The sequence below is a fragment of the Bufo gargarizans genome, chromosome 3 (assembly GCF_014858855.1).
Source record: "Bufo gargarizans isolate SCDJY-AF-19 chromosome 3, ASM1485885v1, whole genome shotgun sequence".
NCBI lineage: Eukaryota > Metazoa > Chordata > Amphibia > Anura > Bufonidae > Bufo > Bufo gargarizans.
In genome coordinates, this window is record NC_058082.1 from 161,556,982 (window position 1) to 161,580,338 (window position 23,357).

The window sequence follows — 23,357 nt, forward strand, 5'->3', positions numbered from 1 at the left end:
CACCACATGAGCTGCCATGTCTGCCCATTCTACACACCACCCTGGCACTGCCTTTGGCCTCCATATAAGTTCTCAGTAGGGGCATGGAAACTGTTCACCCTGGTGATCAGGGCACATACTGGTCAGAAATGGCATCAGAAGCGGGTAATGTCACCCCTGGGCACACGGGTGCCAGGCTTTGTGCTGTGGAGGTGCCATGTGCTGGCGGCTTCCCCTATACCTTGTGTATACATTGTCACCTCTTTTGTGATGAGAAGATATTTAGTTTCCAGCGTAACTTTCTTCTTTACACTTGGTTTTTCCCAGGAAAACCCTCTCCGCGGAGGACGGAAGCGGTAAGACCCGCCGAAACTCCCCGCGGGTCTCTGAGATCTTCCTCACCAAAAACCGTACGTGTTACCTGCGGCTTTTGGTGCGGATTTGATGCGAAAAGCGTAGAATCCTCACAAAGAACTGACTTGCTGCGGATTTCCAAATCCTGACGGCAGGTCCGTTTCTGCACGGGGACGTACGTGGGATTAGTGCGATCTCGTACACTTTGCTGCTTCTGTGTTACCCCCGCGCAAAATCCGCACCGTGTGCAGCTCACCTTAGACGGGCGCATATTTTTTGATCTGCTAAGACATTTGTGTTCAGTTCTACAATGACGAGAGATTCTCATTGTTGCCTCATTACGGCGGTTGTTGCTCCTTTTTGCCCCTCGAACTGGCAACTGTCTTCTGATTGGACGAGGGGAAGTGGCGACAACTAACGATAATCTATCAGTCGGACAGATTTGTCCAGTCCAACGAAAATAAATATTTCCAAACAATTATATGAAATTTCGCACGATAACCGCTCCATCTAATAGGCCCTTCATTCCGCTCTTTAGTGGGCACCCTGGTAGGCGTTAAACTTGGTCGCACCCTTAGGCCTCTTGCACACGACCGTATGGCTTTTTCAGTATTTTGCGGTCCACGGAAATATGGAAACAGAAGACATACGGAGTACCTTCCGTTTTTTTTTTTTTTTTTTTTTTGAGGATACTTTGAAATGAATGTTTCCGTATATGGAACGCAAAAAATGGGACAAAAAAACGGTCACCTGCAAGAGGCCTTACACACATGAATTTGCTTCAGCCCCCCCTAAAATAACATCATAGAAAACGCAATTTTTTTTTATTTTTTTTTTTTATATGACATATATATATTTTTTTTTAAGTGGTGGTTTTTGTTCAGGGTGTTTTTTCCGCTATAGAGAAAGTGAGGAAAGAACAGAGAAAAGACGCCACTAGGCAATAAGATTGTCAGCCCCGCATTTCATATTTCCCATAGACTTGCAGCTAATATCTGGAGCTGGTGTTTTTACTGCCAGAAATGCCACTAAAAGGGCAGAACACCACAAAATGTTGGCGTGCGTTTTCAGCCTTAGTTAGGCCTCATGCATATAGATGTTCTTTGTGTTTTTTATTTTTTGCGGATCGCACGCAGACCCATCTGTTTCTATGAATCGGTCCGTGTGCCGTCCACTTCTGTTTTGCATATTATAGAAGATGTCCTATTGTCCGTTTTGCAGACACGAATAGGCAATTCTATTAGAAAAGTGTGGCCAGTGTCCGTATCCTGGAGATCCACGGTTTTCTGTCCGCAAAATACATCAGGTCATGTGCATGAGGCCTTAGGGCGTGTGTGTGCCCAGTGCTGCGGATAGCGGTCTGCAATGCACAGGTACCGGCTGAGTGCATGCTGTTTGCGGATGTTGACCCATTGACTTGAATGGGTACGCGAACTGCAAGGTAAGTTCCGCACTTCAAAAAAATAGAACATGTTCTATTTTTATTTTTTTATTTTTTTGCAGTGCGGAGGCGTGGACCGAATTCCCATAGAAGTGCTCCATAGTGCTTCCGCCGTCTTCTGATCCGTGCCTCCGCATCTGGAGGATCACGGACCCGTTCAAGTTAATATTGTGGCGCTGCTGTTTGTGGCGCCTGCTCGTGTGCAGGACCCCTTTAGGGTGACTTAAAACATAATAATTGTACAATATGTAATTGTAGAAGTCTAGGCTGCGTTGTTACCAGGGCACTAGTGTATGCGTGTGAGCTCATAGGCCACACTGCCCCAGATCTACCAACCCTGTAGATGGCGTAGGCTCAGACCGTCAGCAGACTTATCACAGGGGCTCCGGCTGGATGATACATCTGTGCCAGCTATTGGCTGCCTTACATTGACACCGGATTTTACGCTGCAATTTTGGTGCAAATGGCGCATTTAGTCCTTGCCCCATTCCTATGCCCCTTCCAGTCTCTCCTCTTGTCGAGCATGTCGGACAAATGCGTAGAGACCTTAGATGTGCCACTTTTTTTTTTTAAACAGATTTTTGGTGCAGAGAAATTAATAAATCTGGGCCGGTGTGTTCATCCCCATAACATGAACACATTCGTCCAAGGTGTAGATTGAGAGAAATATCACACACAAGCCTCTAGAAACGTGGCACAGACATTCTGACTGTACCCTAGAGGACGAGTCAGTGTTTTTATTGGGGGGGGGGTTTATGATCTGTATAGGACTGCTATAGCTTTAGATGCAGTCAGCTAATCACATGTGATGCATGAAATGTATTTATCAATTGCACTGGTTTTTGGGCTAAAATCCATATTTGCTATGCCATGACCCCCTGTGACATTGCTTTATAGTTACACGCTGTGTGACTACTGTGGGCAAGTGAGTGACCGAAGATGGGGGGGAAACGCGCCCCCCCTCATAGGTGCGCTGCATTCACCCTTCATCGGCACCTTGTACGCTCTTGATAAATATGGTGCATATGGCATAAAAATGGGTCCTAGGGAAATGTTTGTTACGCCTGTTGTAGGTAGCGTCTCTTTGCACGTAGTTCCGCTATCGTGAAAGTCTGGGGGCAGAGTATTGCTGTGGGTATATTGTGTACTTGCTCACATGAAGTCTGCCAGAGTAAGGGTCCATTCACGCGTCCGCAAGTGTTTGGCGTTCCTGTGGATCCGCAGAACACGGACACCGGCCATGTGCGTTTCGCACTTTGCGGACTGCACACGGCCGTTACTTTAATAGAAATGCCTTTTCTTGTCCGTGTCTGCGGACAAGAATAGGACATGTTCTATCTTTTGCGGAACAGAAGTGCAGCGTGCTGTCCGCATCTTTTCCAGCCCCATTGAAAATGAATTGCGGATCCGGATCCATTTTGCAGACGTGTGAATGGACCCTTAGACACGTTGGCCCACATTATCTAAGGTCCTTGGACCGGAATTCTTCCCCAAGTTGCACCTTCTTTTTTTAAATCAATTTATTTGCACCCAAAAAAGCTGATTGTTTGTGTCCTGTACAAAAGTGGTTGTGGTTTTTGTTAAATTGTAACATGTGCCAGTTTTCTGATGCGAAATGACTAAGATAAGATAGTTGGTTTGAAATAAGGAAAGTGACTAACTTCTTGCAAGATGCACCAAATCTCTGTGTGTGCCATGATAAATTTGTGACTGCCTCAGATGATACTGTTAGGTTACATGCACACGACCATGTACCGTATATTTTGTGGTCGGCAAAGCTGAGATCTACAAAATACGGATAGCGGCGGTGTGCATGCCACATTTTTCTAATAGAGTTGCCTATTCAGACAAGAATCGGACATGCTCTGTAATTTGTGGAGTGGCCGCACGGATGCGGAGAGACCACCCCTTTTTAGAGATGAATGGATCCACAAAAAATACGCATCGGGCGCAGCCTGAAAATACAGTGCATGAGGCATTAAGTTGGCCTATATTTATGTCCACGCACAACATAAAGGGGTTGTCTCACTTCAGCAAGTGGCATTTATCATGTAGAAAAAGGGGGTTAATCCAAAGTTTAACACATTTGCCTAGGCCCCTCATATAGATTATACTTACTTACCCGGTCCCCGGGACCTACGTCTCTCCTGATCCTTGCACAGGCGCCGCTGCATCTCCCCATCGCGTGGATAATTTGTAAGAGGGGCCTGGGCATTTGGGGGGGGTGGTGGTATGTTTTAGACATTGGATAAACCCTTTGATGCACGCCACTTACTAATGTATTATGAATGTCCATATTGTCTCTTGCTGCTTTCATTTATTATTTTCATCACATTATACACTTATTTCCATGGATACGACCACCCTACAATCCAGCAGCGTTGCCTGTGCTTTCACACTAAAGGAAAAAGCTTTTTTTTGTATACTGGATTGCAGGGTGGTCGTAACCATGGTAACGCAGAGTGTGTAATGTGATGGAAAAATGAACCAGCCAGCAAAGGAGACAATATGGATAATAACAATACATTAGTAACTGCCATGTATTAATTTCTCTACATGATAAATGGCAGCTGAAGGTTTTTCAGAGATTTTTATACTGATGGATTCTCGGGGATAGGTCATCAGTGCCTGATCAATGGGGGTCGGATACCCAGGAACCCTGCCGATCAATTGTTTGATAAGGCATGGCGCTCCTGTGAGCACTGCCGCTTTCTCTGTGCTTACGAAGCACAGCGCCATACGTTGTATATCAGCTGTGCTTAGTGTCGCCCTCAGCCCCAGGCCACATGACCGATTAACGTGTTAGGCCATCAGTATCTGATCGGCGGGGGTCCCGGATGTCTGACCCCACTGATCAGATACTGATGGCCTAACAGAGAATAAAAATTAAAACGTCTGAAAACCCCTTTAAGGGCCCTTGCACACGACCGTATGCCCTCCGATTTTTCTTATATATTTCTTTAAGTGGTTTTTAATTTGCATTATTAATTTTACTTTTTTCTGTAAGCACATTAGGCCGGGTTTGGCATATATTTTCTGCCACGGATTGTGGTGTAATCCACGCGATACCTAAAGATTTCACCTTGTGCTTTGGAAAAGGTGAAATCTGAGGTGTCGGCAAAAGGATGAGCATGCTGCGGATTTGAACCTACGGACAGTTCTCTGAATTCTGTACATACTTTTTTTCCACGCTGGGTGTACAGGGGGTTCTGAACACCCCGTCTGTATATATTGTACTATTGTGTACCTTTGTGCAGAATATTGTCCGAAACTCTGACCATTATGTCTGAACCCGCCCTGTGTGGCAGCAGAGGTACCCAACAACTAGTTGCGATTCCCCTACTAAAATAGACAGGTATGTCCAGCAGCGTAGATACAAAATAGGTGTTTCTGTTGCGTTGTTGATCTCTGTGCCCTAAGGCGACATGCACACCTCCGTTAAAAATAGATGAACTGTCCATTTTCAATGGACGTCTTTTTTTTTTTTTTTTTTTTTTTTCCCCCACTGATGCCTGGACATTAAAACGAACCCATTCAAGTGAACAGTTTTTTATTTTTTACGGCCGTTTTTCACTGATCGTCAAAAAAACTGCTGTGTTAACCCCATAGAACGACCATGGGTCTTAAAACAGATGTGTGATGGCCGTTAAAAGATACCTCCATCACATGTCCGGTTTTCCCTGTCGTGTGAATGTAGCCTAATAGAGCACATGGAAAGGGGTGTTATCCTTCCAGAATCCCTGCCCGTGATGACGCCAAAACCTTCTTTCCTCTAGGTGTGGAGGATGTCCTCTTGTCAGGGTTACAGGCCAAGGTATTATCTGTCCATAGGAATGAGGTCACCTCTAAACCACCGTCCTTCCAAACTGAATGACCCCACGTTTGATAACCTATGTTGGTAGTGAAATCCATCTTTTCCCTACCTTGGTTGTCCTTATGGCCGGCTTCTACACAGGTGCCCAGAATGTACACAGTCATGCATCCCATGATTTTATTTGCCTTGGCAGCAGCTGTCTGGCACTGGTTAGTTTACTGTCCCCCAGTATCCTTAAGTCTCTTCCATTGGCAGTTTTACTCATTCTTTTAATGAATACTGGCACATGCCAGTGCTAATGCAGCCTAAAGGTACACGCAAAATCAAATAAAGCAAAAAACTAGGCTAAAAATATGAATTAAATTGGTGAATTTCTTAAAAAGAACATGTCCCACTATAAATAAAATAATTGTAAATCAAACTGTATTATGTACCCCAATATGGGGTCTCATGCACACGACTGTATCTGTTTTGCGGTCTGCAGATTGTGGATCCGCGAACCATGGATACTGGCTGTATGCATGACACCATTTTTTTCAAACTTCTCTAGAAATGTCCTATCCTTGTCCAAAAAATGGACAAGAATATGACGTTCTTTGCAGAGCCGAGGAATGGACATACCATGTGCTGTCCACATCTTTTGCGGCCCGATTGAAATGAATGGGTCCATATCTGATCTGCACCTAACATGCGGTCATGTGCATGTAAAAAAAAAAACAAAAAAACATGGTCTAGCACAGTTCAAGAGGACCTTTCACCAGAATTAAACTTCTAAAGTAACTATACAGGCATGTAGAGCGGCGCCCAGGGATCTCCCTGCACTTACTGTTATACCTGGGCGCCGCTCTGTTCTCCCGGTACAGCCTCCAGTATCTTTACAGTTAGGCTCCACCCAGGGGAACCTGCCGGCGTCTCCTTCTCCCATGCGTTAGTGCTGGCCAATCGCAGTGCTCAGCTCATAGCCTGAGAAGCTTTTTTTTCTCTCAGGCTATGAGCTGAGCGCTGTTATTGGCCAGCGCTGCAGCATGGGAGAATGAGACACCGGCAGGTTCCCCTGGGTGGAGCCTAACTGTAAAGATACCGGAGGCTATACCGGGAGAACAGAGCGGCACCCAGGTATAACAGTAAGTGCAGGGGGGTCCCTGGGCGCCGCTCTCCATGCCTGTATAGTTACTTTAGAAGTTTAATTCTGGTGAAAGGTCCTCTTTCAGTCACCGTTAAAAGCCAATAACATTTTCTTAAAGGGACTATCCCTTTTCTTACCCAGATGATCCGGTCCTCCCAGCCAGGCCATGTTTTCCTGGCTGCAGTGGTGAGGGCATGCCAACAACACATGACCACTGTAGTCAGTCCCTTGCTTCTTTGGCCCAGCGTGGGATCTGTCAGGTAAGTATTTAACACTTCTTAGTTGCAGGCATAGAAACATAGAATACGTCGGCAGATGAGAACCATTTGGCCCATCTAGTCTGCCCAATATACTGAATACTATGGATAGCCCCTGGCCCTATCTTATATGAAGGATCGCCTTATGCCTATCCCATGCATGCTTAAACTCCTTCACTGTATTTGCAGCTACCACTTCTGCAGGAAGGCTATTCCATGTATCCACTACTCTCTCAGTAAAGTAATACTTCCCGATATTACTTTTAAACCTTTGCCCCTCTATAGAAACATAATAGGCAGATCCCAAGGGTTGTCTGGTTCTCTACTGAAACGGGCAACCCCTTTAAGGATACGTCCGTGCAGGCCGTAAGTGCTATGCGTTTTCTGCTGAAAAAATTTGAGTGGAAAATTTACAGCACTTTACGATACCAGCAAAGCGGGTGAGACTTGAGTAAACCTTATTCACACGCTGCGTAAAAATTCTTGCGAAAAATTTAATTTTTTATAATCTGCAGTTTGCAAATTTACGCTGTGGATTTCTGCAGTGATTTGCACCCTTTGGATGAGATCCTCAGCCAAACCCACATGCAGATTTGGACGCAGGTGCGGGCATGCCCTAAAGGGTTTATCCTGACCCGTTTCAATTGATGGCTGTTTGATGGAAAGCCCCACATCCCCCTTCTTTACCCATTCTGATCTGGAAAGATTCAGATTTTAAGTATTGGCTGTACCTCACACTATTCACTGGAGCGTCGTCACAATCAAGTGCATGAGACTGAGCTACGCTACCGGGCACAACCGCTACTAAAAGGCTGCAGCTGTGCTTTCTTCAGCAACAAATGGATAGTGAAATGGATGTCGCACTGCCCTTCTATAAAAAACCCACCCACCTATTCCCTTTTATTTCACCAGCGCCACAGAGAACGGTGCGCCTCTGGCTAGGTCATCAGTTTCTGATCAGTGGGGGTCCGCCGATCAGCTGTTAAGGCACCAGCCTTCTCCGTGCTCACCCAGCACAGTGCCGTTATCGCGCTCAGCCCTGTTCACTTCGATCGGGCTGAGCTGTGTCTAGGCCAAGTGACTAATGAACGTGTCGTCGCTGGCTTAGGGAAAGCTGAGAGAAGGCCGTGGTGCTCAGGAGCGCTGCTGCCTTCTCAAACAGCTGATCGATGGGGTTCTGGGTGTCTAACCCCCAGCAATCATATACTGATGACCAACCCTGAGGATGTCATTGGTATAAAACTCCCGGAAAACACCTTTTAGGCTTCCAGTTACTCCTCATCTTGTCAACGATGCAAAGTTATTGATTCTCTCCCCCCCCCCCCCGATACTGAAGGGAGAAATTAATGGTTCAACGATGTTTGTATAATGAATAAATGCCAAAAGATTTCTTGGACCAGGAATGGGAACTATGACAGATGCTAAAAACAATTGAATATCTGGACCAAATTCCAGTTCTGATAAAATGATTAACAGTAGGTAGAAACTGAATGGAATACCCAACTTTTTCTATAAACTCTCCCATTCTATACTCTAATTCCCCATGCACAGGATCATATCCTTTTTGTGGACCTGCAAAATACGGATGCGGTCTGACCAGACAAATCGCTCTGCATCGGCCAGGATTATTTTTTTTCAGTGTTGTGCCCTTGTCCTTTTACAAGCACCAATTATCAGGGATGAGCGTTTGTAAAAAATGTTTGTTTCCGATAATTGGCCTGTGAAAAAGGTGCCATCTATCGCACATTCATGGAGTGATTGTGAGGTTTGGCCGGCACCTAAATTCATTGCATCTGTGCAGCAGATTGGCCGGTGTAAATCGGGATATGTTGCCCAGAATTGATGATTTTCTATGAGATCAAGCAATCGCTTGTCCCCATACAGCAGAGGTGATTGGTGCATGGTAAATGCAACCCTCATCTCTGGGGATGATCAGGCAGTTATCGGGAAGACCTTAACCCTTTCATGACCTCTACTGTACATGCAATAACTTCAGTCATGGACAGTTAACCCAGATTATGTGGCTGGCCTTTCCCACTGAGCACTGTGCTCCCAGGGCCCAAATGGCTCCCCCATGCCAAGATTGAGCTGTGGCAGCCTTGGGTCTGCTAAACGTTAAATGGCTTTTCCAAGACTTGTTTTTTTTCCTATTACTATATATATATATATAAAAATTTATTTATATTTATTTTAGGGCTGCACGATATGGGAATTTTGTGCGATTGCGATTAGGGCCCTAAAAATTGCGATAACTATATGCGATATTTTAAGGGAATTGTGCTAGAGATCTATTTGCTTGGATTTTCAAGGCAAAAGCACACAAGTTACTGATAATGCTGAAATGTAGTTATGGTTGACTCAAGAACTGAAATGCAGTGTTTTTCAAAATAAAACATATTTTACTAAATTAAATAACATATTTGCATTACTGCAAAAGTAAAAAATACAAAACTTGCCATTTTCTTAATAGCACTTCACAGAACAGATAAATAGAAGAACATTTGTTCATTAAAATAACGACTTGCCTCCAGCCCCTCCTCCCTCCCCGCACTGTAACTGATGCATCGCCGGCCGCGCTGTGCAACTAAGCGGCTGGCAATACATCGGTGTCAGCCATGTAAAAAGTCAACCATCGCTTTATAAGATGCACTGCCATTTTCCCCCCACTTTTGGGGGGGAAAAGTTCATCTTATAAAGCGAAAAATATGGTAAGACAATTGGCGCATTTTTGGGTCGGCCAATTGGCGATTTGCGATATGGCGATTTATTGTGATTGCTTTGGCGATATATTGTGCAGGCCTAATATATATTAATATATTATAATGTAAAATAATTAAAAATCAAGCTAGAAAGTACAAATTGTCCCGTGAAAAAAAAAGTCTTCCACACAGCTATGTGAATGGAAAAATAAAAACATTATGGCTTTGGGAAGAAGGTCGTCGGTGGGGGGCTGACACCCAGGACCCCCGCTGATCATCTGTTTGAAAAGGCAGTAGTGCCACGGCCTATTCCAGTTCCTTAGGCTGTGTGATGTCGCATCCATCACTCGCATGGCCTAAGCGCAGCTCAGCCCCATTCAAGTGAAAGTGACTAAGCTGTGACACCAAGCACAGGCACTTTACAATGTATGGCACTGTGCTTAGTGACTGTGAAACTGACATATAGAACCTGAAATGTTATTTAAAGGGGTTTTCTGAGATTTTATTTTTTTATTTTTTTTAACTGATCACTGGCAGGGGGCCAGATTGTCGAACCCTTTCCCCAGAGGAAGGTCATCAGTATAAAATGTCTCAGAATACCCCTTTAAGCAAGCACTCATAAATCCATACTATTCATTTTCTGTGTATTTTAACAGCCCTATTGAAGTTGGTCGGGGGGGGGGGGGGGGACACCACTCTACATAAGGTGCGGATCCGCTCAAACAATAGTATAATAGGATTTTAAAAGCCGCACCTCGTATCAGTTTTCGCACATCCAAATTACGTAATGTGTACATGACATTTAGCAAGTCTTGTTCACTTTGCTGGTACTATATTATGCAGATTTCTGTATGAAAATCCATGCACAAAAAAGTGTGTAATCCGCATTATTTCCAGGTTCCCTTACATTCCAGTTTGGTTTTGGAATTAATACATGTGAATATTCATTGATCTATACAATAAACTTGCGAGGTGCGACAACCCTTTTTAAAAAAAAGTTTGACAAATCCGTGAACCATACAGGTAGTAACGGTAGATCCTATGTGTTCTCCCCCATGTATTAGTGCCCTCCAGTTATCTGCTTCTATTGAAAACTGCATTGCTGTTGGCTTCCTGGCATAGGCTTGGACTACATGATGACATTTGTCACAACATTTTTTATAATGACAGCCTACGGTGTCACACTGCGACATGACAGTCGCACAAAAATCCATCCAAAGTTGGATTTTTGTACGACTGTCATGTCGCAGTGTGACACCGTAGGCTGTCTTTATAAAAAAAAAATTCATGAGACATGTCAGTGTAGTTGTACCCTTTTGTCATGTCACTTAAAGGGCATCTGTCAGCAGATTTGTCCCTATGACACTGGCTGACCTGTTACATGTGCACTTGGCAGCTGAAGGCATCTGTGTTGGTCCCATGTTCATATGTTCCTACATTGCTGAGAAAAAATATTTTTTAATATAAGAAAATGAGCCTCTAGGACAGGGTTTCTCAACTCCAGTATTTGGGACCCACCTACCAGTCAGGATTTGAGAATCTCCCACAGAATGAATACCTGTGGTAAGTCCTGATGCATGGACACTAATTATATCACCTGCTCAATAATAAAGAAATGCCCAAAACATGACTGGCAGGTGGGTCCCGAGGACTGGAGTTAAGAAACCCTGATTTAGGAGCAACGGGCTCAGCTCTCTGAAATATCAAGCCCCCGTTGATCCTAGAGGCTTGTTTGCATATTTTAAAACTTAATTTTTCTGAGCAATTTGGGCATATATGAACATGGGACCAACACAGATGCCTTCAGCTGCCAAGCGCACATACAACAGGTCAGCCGGTGTCATATGTACAAAACTGCTGACAGATACCCTTTAATGCCATACGCTTATTTGTTTCCTCATTGAAATCAACGGGTGGAGGGGGGCAGCAACAAAAAGGCTACAACTACACTGAATTTTTTTTTTGTAATGATAGTCAAAAGTGTTGCACTGCAACATGCTGCCACAGTCAAAGAAAAATCCAACTAGGATGGATTTTTTTTCTTTTTGGTGACTGTTTGTCGCATTGCGACACTATAGACTATCATTCTAAAAACTGTTGCGTGACATGTCGCCGTGTAGCCCTAGCCTTAATGCTGTATGGAATGGATTAATGTCACGATCAGCGTGGGGGAAAACTCCACACTGAACACAGGAGAGAAGGGGAACAGTAACTGGGCCTGGAAACTAGGGAAGGAACAGGTCACCTACTAAACAACCCCAGTATGGGCCCTAACTACCTATCAATATGAATAGACCTTGAAGGTAGGAATATTCATATGCAGTATACCTAGGCCCTTATATCCCATAAGGCCCTGGAATGAGGTTAGGACCAAAGACAACCCATTCCTCCCCAGATGGACGTCTCTGTCTCAGGCCCTGATACAAACAGGGAATATAACAAACACAATACAATAAGAAAAGACAAGACTTAGCTTAAAGTAGAAAACTGGCAACTCCAGAAACATCAGAGTACAACTGACCATCTAGTTAGAAGGCAAGAAGAAAATCTATAAACCGCACCTCTAAGAGTGAGAAGCGGCTACCTGATAAAAGTAAATTACCAACAAGCAACACCTGAAGCAAGAGGTGTGGCATTCACCAAAACACAGACACAATAAGATCCACAATGAACTTGTCAATTTAACTCACGTGTTGTCCAGTCTCTCTGATCTCCTGGTACCTGCCACAGGAACGTCCTTGACAATTATGTTCATAAGGCTGGGTTCACGCGTTGCTGATATGACTGGGCCGAAACTGTATCCACTTTAAAATTTGCATTTTTCAGCTTGAAGAATGCAGCGAAAGCTTTTTGACTGGTTTCAAGCACAATGGTTTTGTATTTAAAAAAAATAAAAAATAAAAAAAACTACATTTTTCATGGCATTACTTCTCTGTCCGTGCTGAAATATAAAATGCATTACATACAATGGGGTTCATTTACTAAGCCTGTAGATGGTGTAATCTCAGCCTTTCTAGACCTGCAGCACATTTATCACAGGCACAGTTTTGGTGCTAAATGTCAAATATTAAGCCAATCCACTTTCACACAAAGCCATGCTCTTTCCAAGTAAGATCTCTGCCTATCCATGTGCCACAAACTTCAGTCCATGCCAGCTAAGGGCTGAAATAGACTTGAGCTATAACTTAGGTCAGTTTCTATAAGTTATAGTAAATCTTGTGGGCAGCGGAGGCTCCGCCTGCTCCTTCTAAGCCCTTCCCCTTTTCTCGCCACTCAAAAAGTTGCAAAAACGGGGTGCACCATAATTAGTAACAGTAACATAGTACATAAGGCCGAAAAAAGACATTTGTCCATCCAGTTCGGCCTGTCATCCTGCAAGTTGATCCAGAGGAAGGCAAAAAATACCCTGTGAGGTAGAAGCCAATTTTCCTCACTTTAGGGGAATAAAAAATTCCTTCCCGACTCCAATCAGGCAATCAGAATAACTCCCTGGATCACGACCCCTCTCTAGTAGCTATAGCCTGTAATATTATTACGCTCCAGAAATACATCCAGGCCCCTCTTGAATTCCTTTATTGTACTCTCCATTACCACCTCCTCAGGCAGAGAGTTCCATAGTCTCACTGCTCTTACCGTAAAGAATCCTCTTCTATGTTTGTGTACAAACCTTCTTTCCTCCAGACGCAGAGGATGTCCCCTCGTCACAGTCACAGTCCTGGGGATAAATAGATGATGGGATAGATCTCTGTACTGACCCCTGATATATTTATACATAGTAATTAGATCTCCCCTCAGTCGTCTTTTTTTCTAAAGTGAATAACCCTAATTTTGATAATCTTTCAGGGTACTGTAGTTGCCCCATTCCAGTTATTACTTTAATTGTACAATCTGTCCCCAATGTAAGTGAATAAAAGCTGCTGATAGAGAAGACCCTCCATCAGTGGCCATTTACTGGGAAGCAGGTTAGCAGACCTACAAGTAAACCTAATTTAGGCGTATTAAACCATTGGACATTGGCACCGATGGTTTAAAAACGCCTGTAACTAGCTGCATAGCACATGTGGTCAACCCCTTTTACAGCGACCATCTGATTCAATATTTTATTTTTTTTGCAAAAAACTCTGAAACGAGCAGAATAGTAACCTGGATCCCTGCTTTTAGTCTTCTTAGCTGCACATCATCCTGTTCCCAGGGTCTTCTGCCATTCACCTTGGCTGTACCACTTCTCAAACTACCTGATTGCGCAGGACAAGGGCTCTTTTTTATTTACAGTAACAGTGTGTTTGGTGATGTCACCGGCTGTAATGGGCGGGCTTTAGTGCTGCCCTAGCCGTTTTACAGGCCATCAGTGACGTCACGGCTTACTGCTGGGCGGAAGCCTCCGCCTAGCAGCCCTAAGAGGAGACCGTTTCGTCACCGGAACGCCAGAAAATGCATTTGCCCTGCGTGATTTAGCGCAGGGCAAAGGAGCATGAACTGCTCCGATGCTCAAGTCAAGGGGGGCTGCTTGGTTGAAAATGGGGATATGTCCGGGTTCAGCTCTGAACCCGGACGAAAACATTTATTAAAGGGAGTGTGCTAAGTTGTGATCCATAGGATAGGTGATGAGAAGTATCTCATTGGTGGCAGAGCGGGGGCGTGTGCCTACCAGTGTATGGAGCAGCAATCGGGCCTTGAGCACTACTGCGTGGTTGTCTCTGGCAGTCCACAGAGAATGAATGGAGCCGCGGTCTGCATGATCAATCTGTCGCTCCTTTCATAGATGGGCATGGGACCCTGGGTTCTCGTTATTGGGTTGGATTCTTCTTGCCTATCCTGTGGGTCATAACAGTCCCTTTAATAACATCTGGCTACACCACAGGGACCTGTGAGCATACCCTTAAGAGGATAGTGATTGAATTGAATAAGATTGTAACATAAATCTCCTTATATGTAAGTTTATGGACTTGGTAGCGCAGTGATGTGATCCTTATGGTCAGCGACAACAGTGATGTTACACTTTATTGTGTCTTGTGACGTGTTTGTTACTTGGACTTTACATTGACCCCTTTTAATAGTATACTGTCTGCAGTATTTTATTCAGAACTGCAATGAAGAGTTTCTTCTCCATAATATGTTTGTAATGTGCTTTCAATAAAGGATATATTTTTTTTTTATGGAGTGCTGGAGAAGAAGTCTAAATTTCAGTATTGGGGCTCTTGCACACAAGCGTAGGCGCGCAGTGCTCATGCTGCGGACAGCAAATATTGGTCTGCAGTGCACGGCCACTTGTCGCGTGCGCACCGTTTGCAGATGCGGACCCATTAACTTGCTACATATGGCCACAGATGGAACATGTTCTATCTTTTGCGGTGTGGAGGCACGGACTCGAAGACCCACAGAAGCTCCTACGTAGGGTTTCCCTGGGCTTTCGATCTGTGCCTCCACTCTGCGAAAGGTAGGTGAAGTCCTCTCTTCAGTCCTAAGTTGCGGATTGAGGAACCATCCAAGTCAATGGGTCCGCATCCGCAGCACAGAGTGCACAAAGCCAGTGCCTGTATATTGCGGACCAGCTGTCTACAGCCCGCAGTACGGGCAGAGGGCAAGTACGCTTGTGTGCATGAGCACTTACTCTGATGCATGTGTCCAATCCAGGGTCGTCCTCCCTGCACCCGTTGTTCAGATCCCTGCTATTAGCATGCTTTTTTAATAATTATAAAGAATAAATCTACTGTTTACTAGTTTTATGGGAACAGATTCAGTATAACAAAAAAGTGATGTATCTAAATCCCCGCTCAGTATGTGTGCCTTTAGGAGTCCAGTGGGTGGTCCCACAGTTGTCTTTGTATACATGCTTTGGCAGCCAAGCTAGGGAATAACCTCACATATTCAGAGTATCCCTTTAACTCCTTAGAGACATTATTTTGTTGGGGTGTATGTTTAGCTATCCTCATTTCCTCCTTGTTAGGCTTTATATGCACTTAATCCGTTCACTGTCTTCATTTTTTGAGGATAAACTGACCCATTAATTTCTATGGAGCCAAACGGAGATCTGTATTTTTATTTTATTTTTGTGTGGATTTGTTTGTGTTTCACAAAGGACAGTGCATGTCCTAGCCTGCAGACAAGAATAGCCCTTTCTCTTCATAAGAATGAGAGAAATGCAGACTGCACAGGTATCTGTATTCTGTACATGACGTCTTAAAGGGTTTGTGCATCTTGGGGGGGGGGCATACTTATCTCTTTCTCTGAGCCTCGGCTGCTCCACTAGATTCCCTGGATGTAAATCCTGTTTGATCCCGCCACAGCCAATCGCTGGCTGCAGTAGTGGGACCTTTTGTCATAAAGCAAGTGGAGCAGGTCACCACTTCAGACCGATTCGGAAGGAAGTTTACATCCAAGGAGCCCAGTGGAGCAGCCAAGGCCATAGAGTGAAGGAGCTGGGAACCGACGTCGGGAAGCTTCCCTTCGCAGATCTGCCCAGGAGGGGGTAGGGAAGTTGCCAAATTCCCCCCTAAAGGTGCACAACCCCTTTAAAGGCAAACAAATTGACTATTATAACATGGTTCCAAAAAAAAAAAAAAAATGTATTATTATTATTATTACTACAATTGCACTAAGCATGAACAAGACAAGTTACAGACTGGTACAGAAGGAGAGAGGGCCCTGCCCGTGAGGCTTACAATCTACAAGATGAGGGATACCTGCATCCAACACAGATTTATTTAATTTTATTTTTTTAAAGGTTTTGACATTAAAGGGGTTATCCGATATATCCCCCCCCCCCCCCCCCCCCCCTCCAATGTGTCGGGCCCCTCACAGGGAATATACTTACCTGGGTCCCCGCTCCGTCCACCGCATCACCTGCGATGCTAGGGAGGCTTGTCCCCATCCCCTCCTGCCATTGGCTGCCCCCCCCCCCCCAAAAAAAAACACGTGCCACGGGGAGAAGCAGCGGTGCGGGGAGCCAGGTAAGTATATTCCCTGTGAGGGGCCTGGCATGTGGATAATCTCCAGTTCCTTGGATTTCTCCAGTTCCTAGATACTGATGACCTCTCCTCTAGGTTAGTCATCAATATCAGTTTGATTGGAGTGCGACGCTCCCACCACTCAGCTGTTTTTGGCAGCTGCCAATTCCGGAAACAAAGCAGTGCACATTTAAGTCCATTTAAAGGGATAGTCCATGTGCTCTTTTAGTAGCTGGAGAACTGTGCTGTAGCATAACCAGTGTTGGTGATGTGGGGTGCATTTATACATTTATAAGTGTTCTTGCTTTGACTGTTTTGTTGGTGCTAAATTAAAATTTCTGGACGGGCCTGCTCAGCCAATCACTGGCTGAGGCGGATCAGCACTATAGCTGATGATTGGCTGAGGTGACCTTTCTGTTGGGTGGGCCGGAGCACAAAATGAAGATCAGTGTCCGCAGTACCAACCTTAGAACGGCTGCACCAGTGTAGGTTATCTCCTTTGTGGCCCTTTTTTGCCATTAAAAAAAAACCTGTATAAGTACGGTCTGCTTTGAGGAGTCCTGTTTTGGTAAAAGGTTCCCCAATAATAGGGTATTACATACACCGCTGGGACCCACAGTGATCAGCTGTAATCTGCAGGAGACGGCTTTTCTGTGCATTGGGGTCCTGTATATTTGATGATCTTTGTCATACATGGCAGTATGTCAGAATCTCCACAATACACTGCATTATAATTCTCGGGTTAGGATTACACGTAGCAGTTAACCCACAATTAATGCTGCATGAAAGCTGGTAGTTAGTTGTCAGTAAAAAATAAAAAAATTAGAATATAATTTTTTATTTTTTTATATTTTTATTTCCATTTTGACACTTTGCCTACAGTATCTTTACAGTGATTTATATTAGGGTTGTTGCGGGTATCGAAATTTCGATACCCAATCGATACTTTTGTCCCGGTATCGATACGATACCGGGATTTCCGTTTTTTCGATACTGGGCTGCGCTTCTGCGCAGCCTAGTATCTCTGAACATGAGCGTGCTGCTATCGGCACGCTCATGTTCTCTCAGCAGCACAGGGAGAAGGAAGCTGTCCTCCCTCCCCCTGTGCTGCGGCCGCTGCCACCAATGAGAAGAGAGGGGGGGAGGAGGGGCGGCCGCTCTGCGCTACCAAATAGGACTATTCCCATTTCCCACAGAGCGGCGCCCAGCGATGCCCCAGCACTCACCATTAGTCCTGGGCGCCGCTCCGTTCGCCCGCAGTGCCCCATTACTGTCTCCTCTCCTGCTCCACATGCTGCTGATTACTATCGGAGCGATGGGAGGAGACATCAGCTTCACTAGTGGGCGTTTCTTCTCCCTGCGCTGCGATTGGACAGCGCTACAGCCAGGAAGAAGGAACGCCCACTAGTGAAGCTGATGTCTCCTCCCATCGCTCCGATAGTAATCAGCAGCATGTGGAGCAGGAGAGGAGACAGTAATGGAGCACTGCAGGCGAACGGAGCGGCGCCCAGGACTAATGGTGAGTGCTGAGACATCGCTGGGCGCCGCTCTGTGTGGCCTGATAGTGAAAGTCAGTCTAACACAATACAGGAGGCGGGTGCCGGCAGCAGAATCGCATTGCCGGCACCCTGCCCCTGACAGGGAGCTGCGATCAGAGGCAGTTAACCCCTCAGGTGCGGCACCTAAGGGGTTAACTGCTGATCTGCCAGTACCCGCCTCCTGTATAAAGGGGTAATTTATCATTGGTGGCACAGTGCGCCGGCCCCTCTCAACCCCCCAGTATTAAAATCATTGGTGGCACAGTGCGCCGGCCCCTCTCAACCCCCCAGTATTAAAATCATTAGTGGCAGTGGCCACAGGGACCTCTCCCCTCCCCCTCATTGGTGGTGCAGTGGCAGCTTCTGATCGGAGCCCCAGCTGTGTAAGCCTGGGGCTCCGATCAGTTACCATGGCAGCCAGGACGCTACAGAAGCCCTGGTTGCCATGGTAACATCCCTGATGCTGTGTGCACAAGGCACAGAGCAGCAGGGACAGTGTGAAGTCCTATTCACCCTGATAGAGCTGAATAGGACAAGGGATGAAAGATCCCAGGTTCTAGCCCCTAAGGCTATCCGTTTGAAGATTGAGCCATATGGTGTCATCTTCAAACAGATCCGTCCCCATTGACTTCCATTGTAAACATTGTAAGTCTGGACGGATCCGCTTGCCTCCGCACGGCCAGGCGGACACCCGAGCGCTGCAAGGAGCGTTCAGGTGTCCGCCTGCTGAGCGGAGCGGAGGCTGAACGCTGCCAGACTGATGCATTCTGAGTGGATCCGCATCCACTCAGAATGCATTAGGGCTGGACGGATGCGTTCGGGACCGCTTGTGAGCCCCTTCAAACGGAGCTCACAAGCGGACACCCGAACGCTAGTGTGAAAGTAGCCTAAGGGGGGGGGAAATGTGTAAAAAAAAAAAACCCCACCAAAATATGAAGTATATATGACCCCCTTTTCCCAATTTCACATATATAAAATATATAAATAATAAACATATTACATATCGCCACGTCAGAAAAGTCCAGACTATTAAAATATATAAAAAAAAATCTAGGTGGTGAACGCCGGACCAGAAAAAAATTAATAAAAACTGCGCGATTCGCCATTTTTAAACATGCGGAATGCACGTGGCTTTTTTGGTTTATTTTTTTCGCGTGGTATCGAGTATCACAATACTTTTTCATGGTATCGAAACCGAATTAAAACTCTAATTTATATACTCATGCATGTTTATAATGTGTGTGCATACAGAGAACTTTTGTTAGTTTTCACTTTATTTTCTTCCTACTGTGGAGCCTGTAAACCAGGTCGGCAGCTCTGTAATTACTGCCGGGTCCTGAGAGCAAAGTCTTCAGTTTCACTTCATCTCCGTAGATGGAGAAAACAGGAAGCGCTGCTCTGAAGCCTTTGTGTTCTTTGGCCATGTGGCTCCGGGAGCAGCACAGATTGGGAAGGAAGCTTTCTTCTACTTGCCTGACACACTTCATGTTATATTGTCACATAAAAAGGCCTTTTGGTTTTTGTGGCACAAACAGATGAATATTACACCTGGAAAGCTGGAGATGCAGCCTGAGCCTTCCATTGTGTGATATAGCTATGTTCTTCTAATCCTGGAAGGCTGCAGAAAGCTCTGAAGTACAGTACAGCGTCAAGGTGGAAGATTATCCTAACACATAGATTTATTCTGTAATGACTTGGTCCGCTTTCACACTCGGGTTGTGGTTTTCCGGTATTGAGATCCGGCAGAAGATCTCAATATTGGGGGGGGGGGGGGGAAGTTTCCGTTTAGTCCTCATGCATTCTGAATAGAAAGAGATCCGGTCAGGACACATCAGGATGTCTTCCGTTCCGGCAGCGCTCCGTTTTGTGACCAGGCAAGCTGTGGTTTTGTGTCCCGTCATAAAAAACGGAAAATACGGAACAGTCACTAAAAAACAATGTCAGTCAATGGTGACTTCTACTCTTGAAAGTTGCTGCTGACTGGTCTGTTGTTCTTACATTTCTATTTAAAGGGATCAGAGACTGGTAATAATGGGCTCAGCCTAAAAGTATAAAAAAAAAAAAAAACACCTCTTCAGATCCTTCTGGATCCAGTGCAGAGCCCATCTCCTGGATTTGATTCCCACCAGTCAAGTGTTGTCTAGATGCAGGTCACCACTGCTGGCCAAACAAAGGCCTCAGCAGTGACTTCTGCAGGACCTGTGTCCTCGTATATGGCAGGGCATATTTTTTGTCTCCTACTGACTTCGGATTAGTTGCCGTTCAGAGAAATAAATAGCACATAACTCAATCATGTCGGCTGCAGAAATCACAGTAGTAAGGCCTTACAGTGTCTTAAAAGAAAAGGGAAAAAAAAAACGCTATATACGTGCCCGTTTCTCCTGCGCTGGTCGCTTCTTCTACTGCTGTCTGTTTATAAACAGCAGTGTGCCTGGATACAGCACATCACCGCTGCAGCCAATCACTGCGACAGTTGCAATAAGGCCTCATGCACACGACCGTTTTTTTTTTAAGGTCCGCAAAAACGGGGTCCGTAGGTCCGTGATCCATGCCCGTTTTTCCGTCCGTGGGTCTTCCTTGTTTTTTGGAGGATCCACGGACATGAAAAATGAAAAAAAAAATAAGTCAAGTTTGCCATTGAAATTATAGGAAAAAACGGACACGGATCACGGACACGGATGACAATCTTGTGTGCATCCGTGATTTTTCACGGACCCATTGACTTGAATGGGTCCGTGAACCGTTGGCCGTGAAAAAAATAGGACAGGTCATATTTTTTTAACGGCCAGGAAACACTGATCACGGATGCGGCTGCCAAACGGTGCATTTTCCGATTTTTCCACTGACCCATTGAAAGTCAATGGGTCCGTGAAAAAAAAACGGAAAACGGCACAACGGCCACGGATGCACACAACGGTCGTGTGCATGAGGCCATAGTCTAACACAATTTGACTTTTTTGGTCCCAGCTCTCGAGTCACATGAAACATTGCCATCATACACTGCAATGCAAGTCCTGTGTGTGTAGGACTGCAGACTGGAGCTTGATATCACGCTACACGTGTTGCCATGTAGTCCCAGTTTCTACGTGTTGTCAGTCATTATCCTTCTTCTGACTTGATGGGAAATGAACTGTATATTGTGTGTGACATGGTTATATTGCCGTGGCATATTGGGCAGCGCTGGACCATTGGGTCAGTTGCATAGCAAGATATTGGACCAGCCAGTTTATTTTTGGAGGATGGGAGCAGAATAAAAAAAAGTCTAATAAGAGCTCATTCACACGACCATATGGCCGCGGTGCCCGTGTTGTGGACCGCAAACGGCGGTTCTGCAATGCACTGGAATCGTCTATGTGAACTCCGTGCTGCGGTGAATGGGTCCATCATTTGAATGGTTCCGCAATCTGAAAGATACGACAAAATATAGGACGTCCTGTCTTTTGCGGAGCAGAGGCATAGATTGGACACCCTTCCGTGGTCTTTCGGGTCCGTGCCTCTGCACAGACTTTCGCCGTACCTTGCAGATCCCAGACCCATTCAAGTCATTGGGTCCACTCCGCATCGCTCAGCCAGTGACCGTGTATTAAAGGGACCGCAACATGGCACGGCGGCCATACGTTTGACTGAATTTGCCCTATCTGTGGGGATAGAAAAATGCATTAAATGTTTCGGAAAATATGGTGTTGTGACCATGCTAGACATTTACTCGCGTTCAGGCTGCTTCAGAAATTTTAATAATTTAGGAATGTTAGTGCTCATTTTTAATTGGTATAATGTTTATGTACTTGGTATGTCAAACATGGAAATATTCCTATAACGGTAATCTCTTATTCTCCTGTAGGTCGCCCTAAAAGGGATAGTCAGAGTTTTTGGCCAGGGATGGATGATCAGAAACCATCCAGCGAGGACAAAGAATCTGAAGCGTCAGGTAAATTTCACTTTAACTTTGCAGTGGTTACTTGTTGAAATGCTGTTTATGATGCCCTCACCTTTAACCAGATCAGTACATGGCACTTATTAGAAGGTACCATGCACCAGTCTTAGGCCTCTTTCACATTGGCGTCGCGTGTGAGGGCCGGGGAAAATGTGATTTTTTTTTAATTTTTTTTTCCGCATGAGTGCAAAGCGTTTTAATGCATTTTGCACGTGCGTGAGAAAAATATGCATGTTTGGTACCCAGACCCTGGATTTCTTCACAGAAGTTCGGCTTTGGGATAGGTGTGTTGTTAATTTTATTATTTACCCTTCTAACACGGTTATAAGGGAAAATAATAGCATCCTTAATACAGAATGCTTAGTAAAATGTCCATTGAGGGGTTAAAAATAATAAACAAATTTAACTCTCCCCATTCACTTAATCGCGTAGCGGATCTCCTCTTCTTGAATGGGGCGAGTTAAATTTGTTTATTATTTTTAACCCCTCAATGCCGGCTGTCAGTCACAGCTAAGGGGCAGGGAAGGGGGCGCGGTTACCTTGACTACATGTACGGTGCTTTGATCGGGCAGGGGTCCAGCAGTTACTGATAGCCGGACCCCTCCTGTATGCATTGGCGCATTAACTCTCTAACTGCTGCGGTCGTCGCTGAGCGCGGCACGTGCGTTATCCTGCCGGGTGTAGGGTGGCCATCGGGTCCTTGCTCTGCTGTGATGGGGACCCGATAGCAGGGAAGGCAGCCCGATGCAAGCTGGCTAAAGTGCATTACAGCCAATTACAATACAGAAGTATTGTGATTAGGGCTGCAGTAAATGAATATTTTTGTAATCGAGTATTCTATCGATTATATTTCTCGATTCATCGAGTAATCTAATAAGAAAAAGCTACTTAAAATAACGTACGTAATTGGGTATGTATAAAGTTATTGGTTTGAAGGGGTTAATAACTTTATACATGCCTAATGCCAAGGTGCTTCTATTAACCCCTCCAAACCAATAACTTTATACATGCCCATTGGGTTTGGAGGGGTTAATGGAAGCACCTTGGCATTAGGCATGTATAAAGTTATTGGTTTGAAGAGGTTAATGAAAGCACCTTGGAGGTGCCTTCATTAACCCCTCTCTAAACCAATAACTTTATACATGCCAAGGTGGTGCCTGCAGCCTCCATTAACCACTCTCTCTCCATCTGCCTCCCCCCAGCCTCTGATCTGCCTCCCCCCAGCCTCTGATCTGCCTCCCCCCAGCCTCTGATCTGCCTCCCCCCCA

At 45.2% G+C, this 23,357-nt stretch overlaps 1 protein-coding gene across 4 annotated transcripts in view; it reads left to right on the forward strand.

The window, feature by feature from the left end:
- KMT2D (lysine methyltransferase 2D) overlaps positions 1-23,357 on the forward strand; it is a 134,541-nt gene that overhangs the window by 1,188 nt on the left and 109,996 nt on the right. For all 4 annotated transcript variants that reach the window (XM_044284050.1, XM_044284051.1, XM_044284052.1 and 1 more), the window contains exon 2: positions 21,997-22,083. In XM_044284050.1, the coding sequence (XP_044139985.1) occupies positions 22,035-22,083 (49 nt within the window). In that variant the 5' untranslated portion in view covers positions 21,997-22,034. The remainder of the gene's footprint in view (positions 1-21,996; positions 22,084-23,357) is intronic.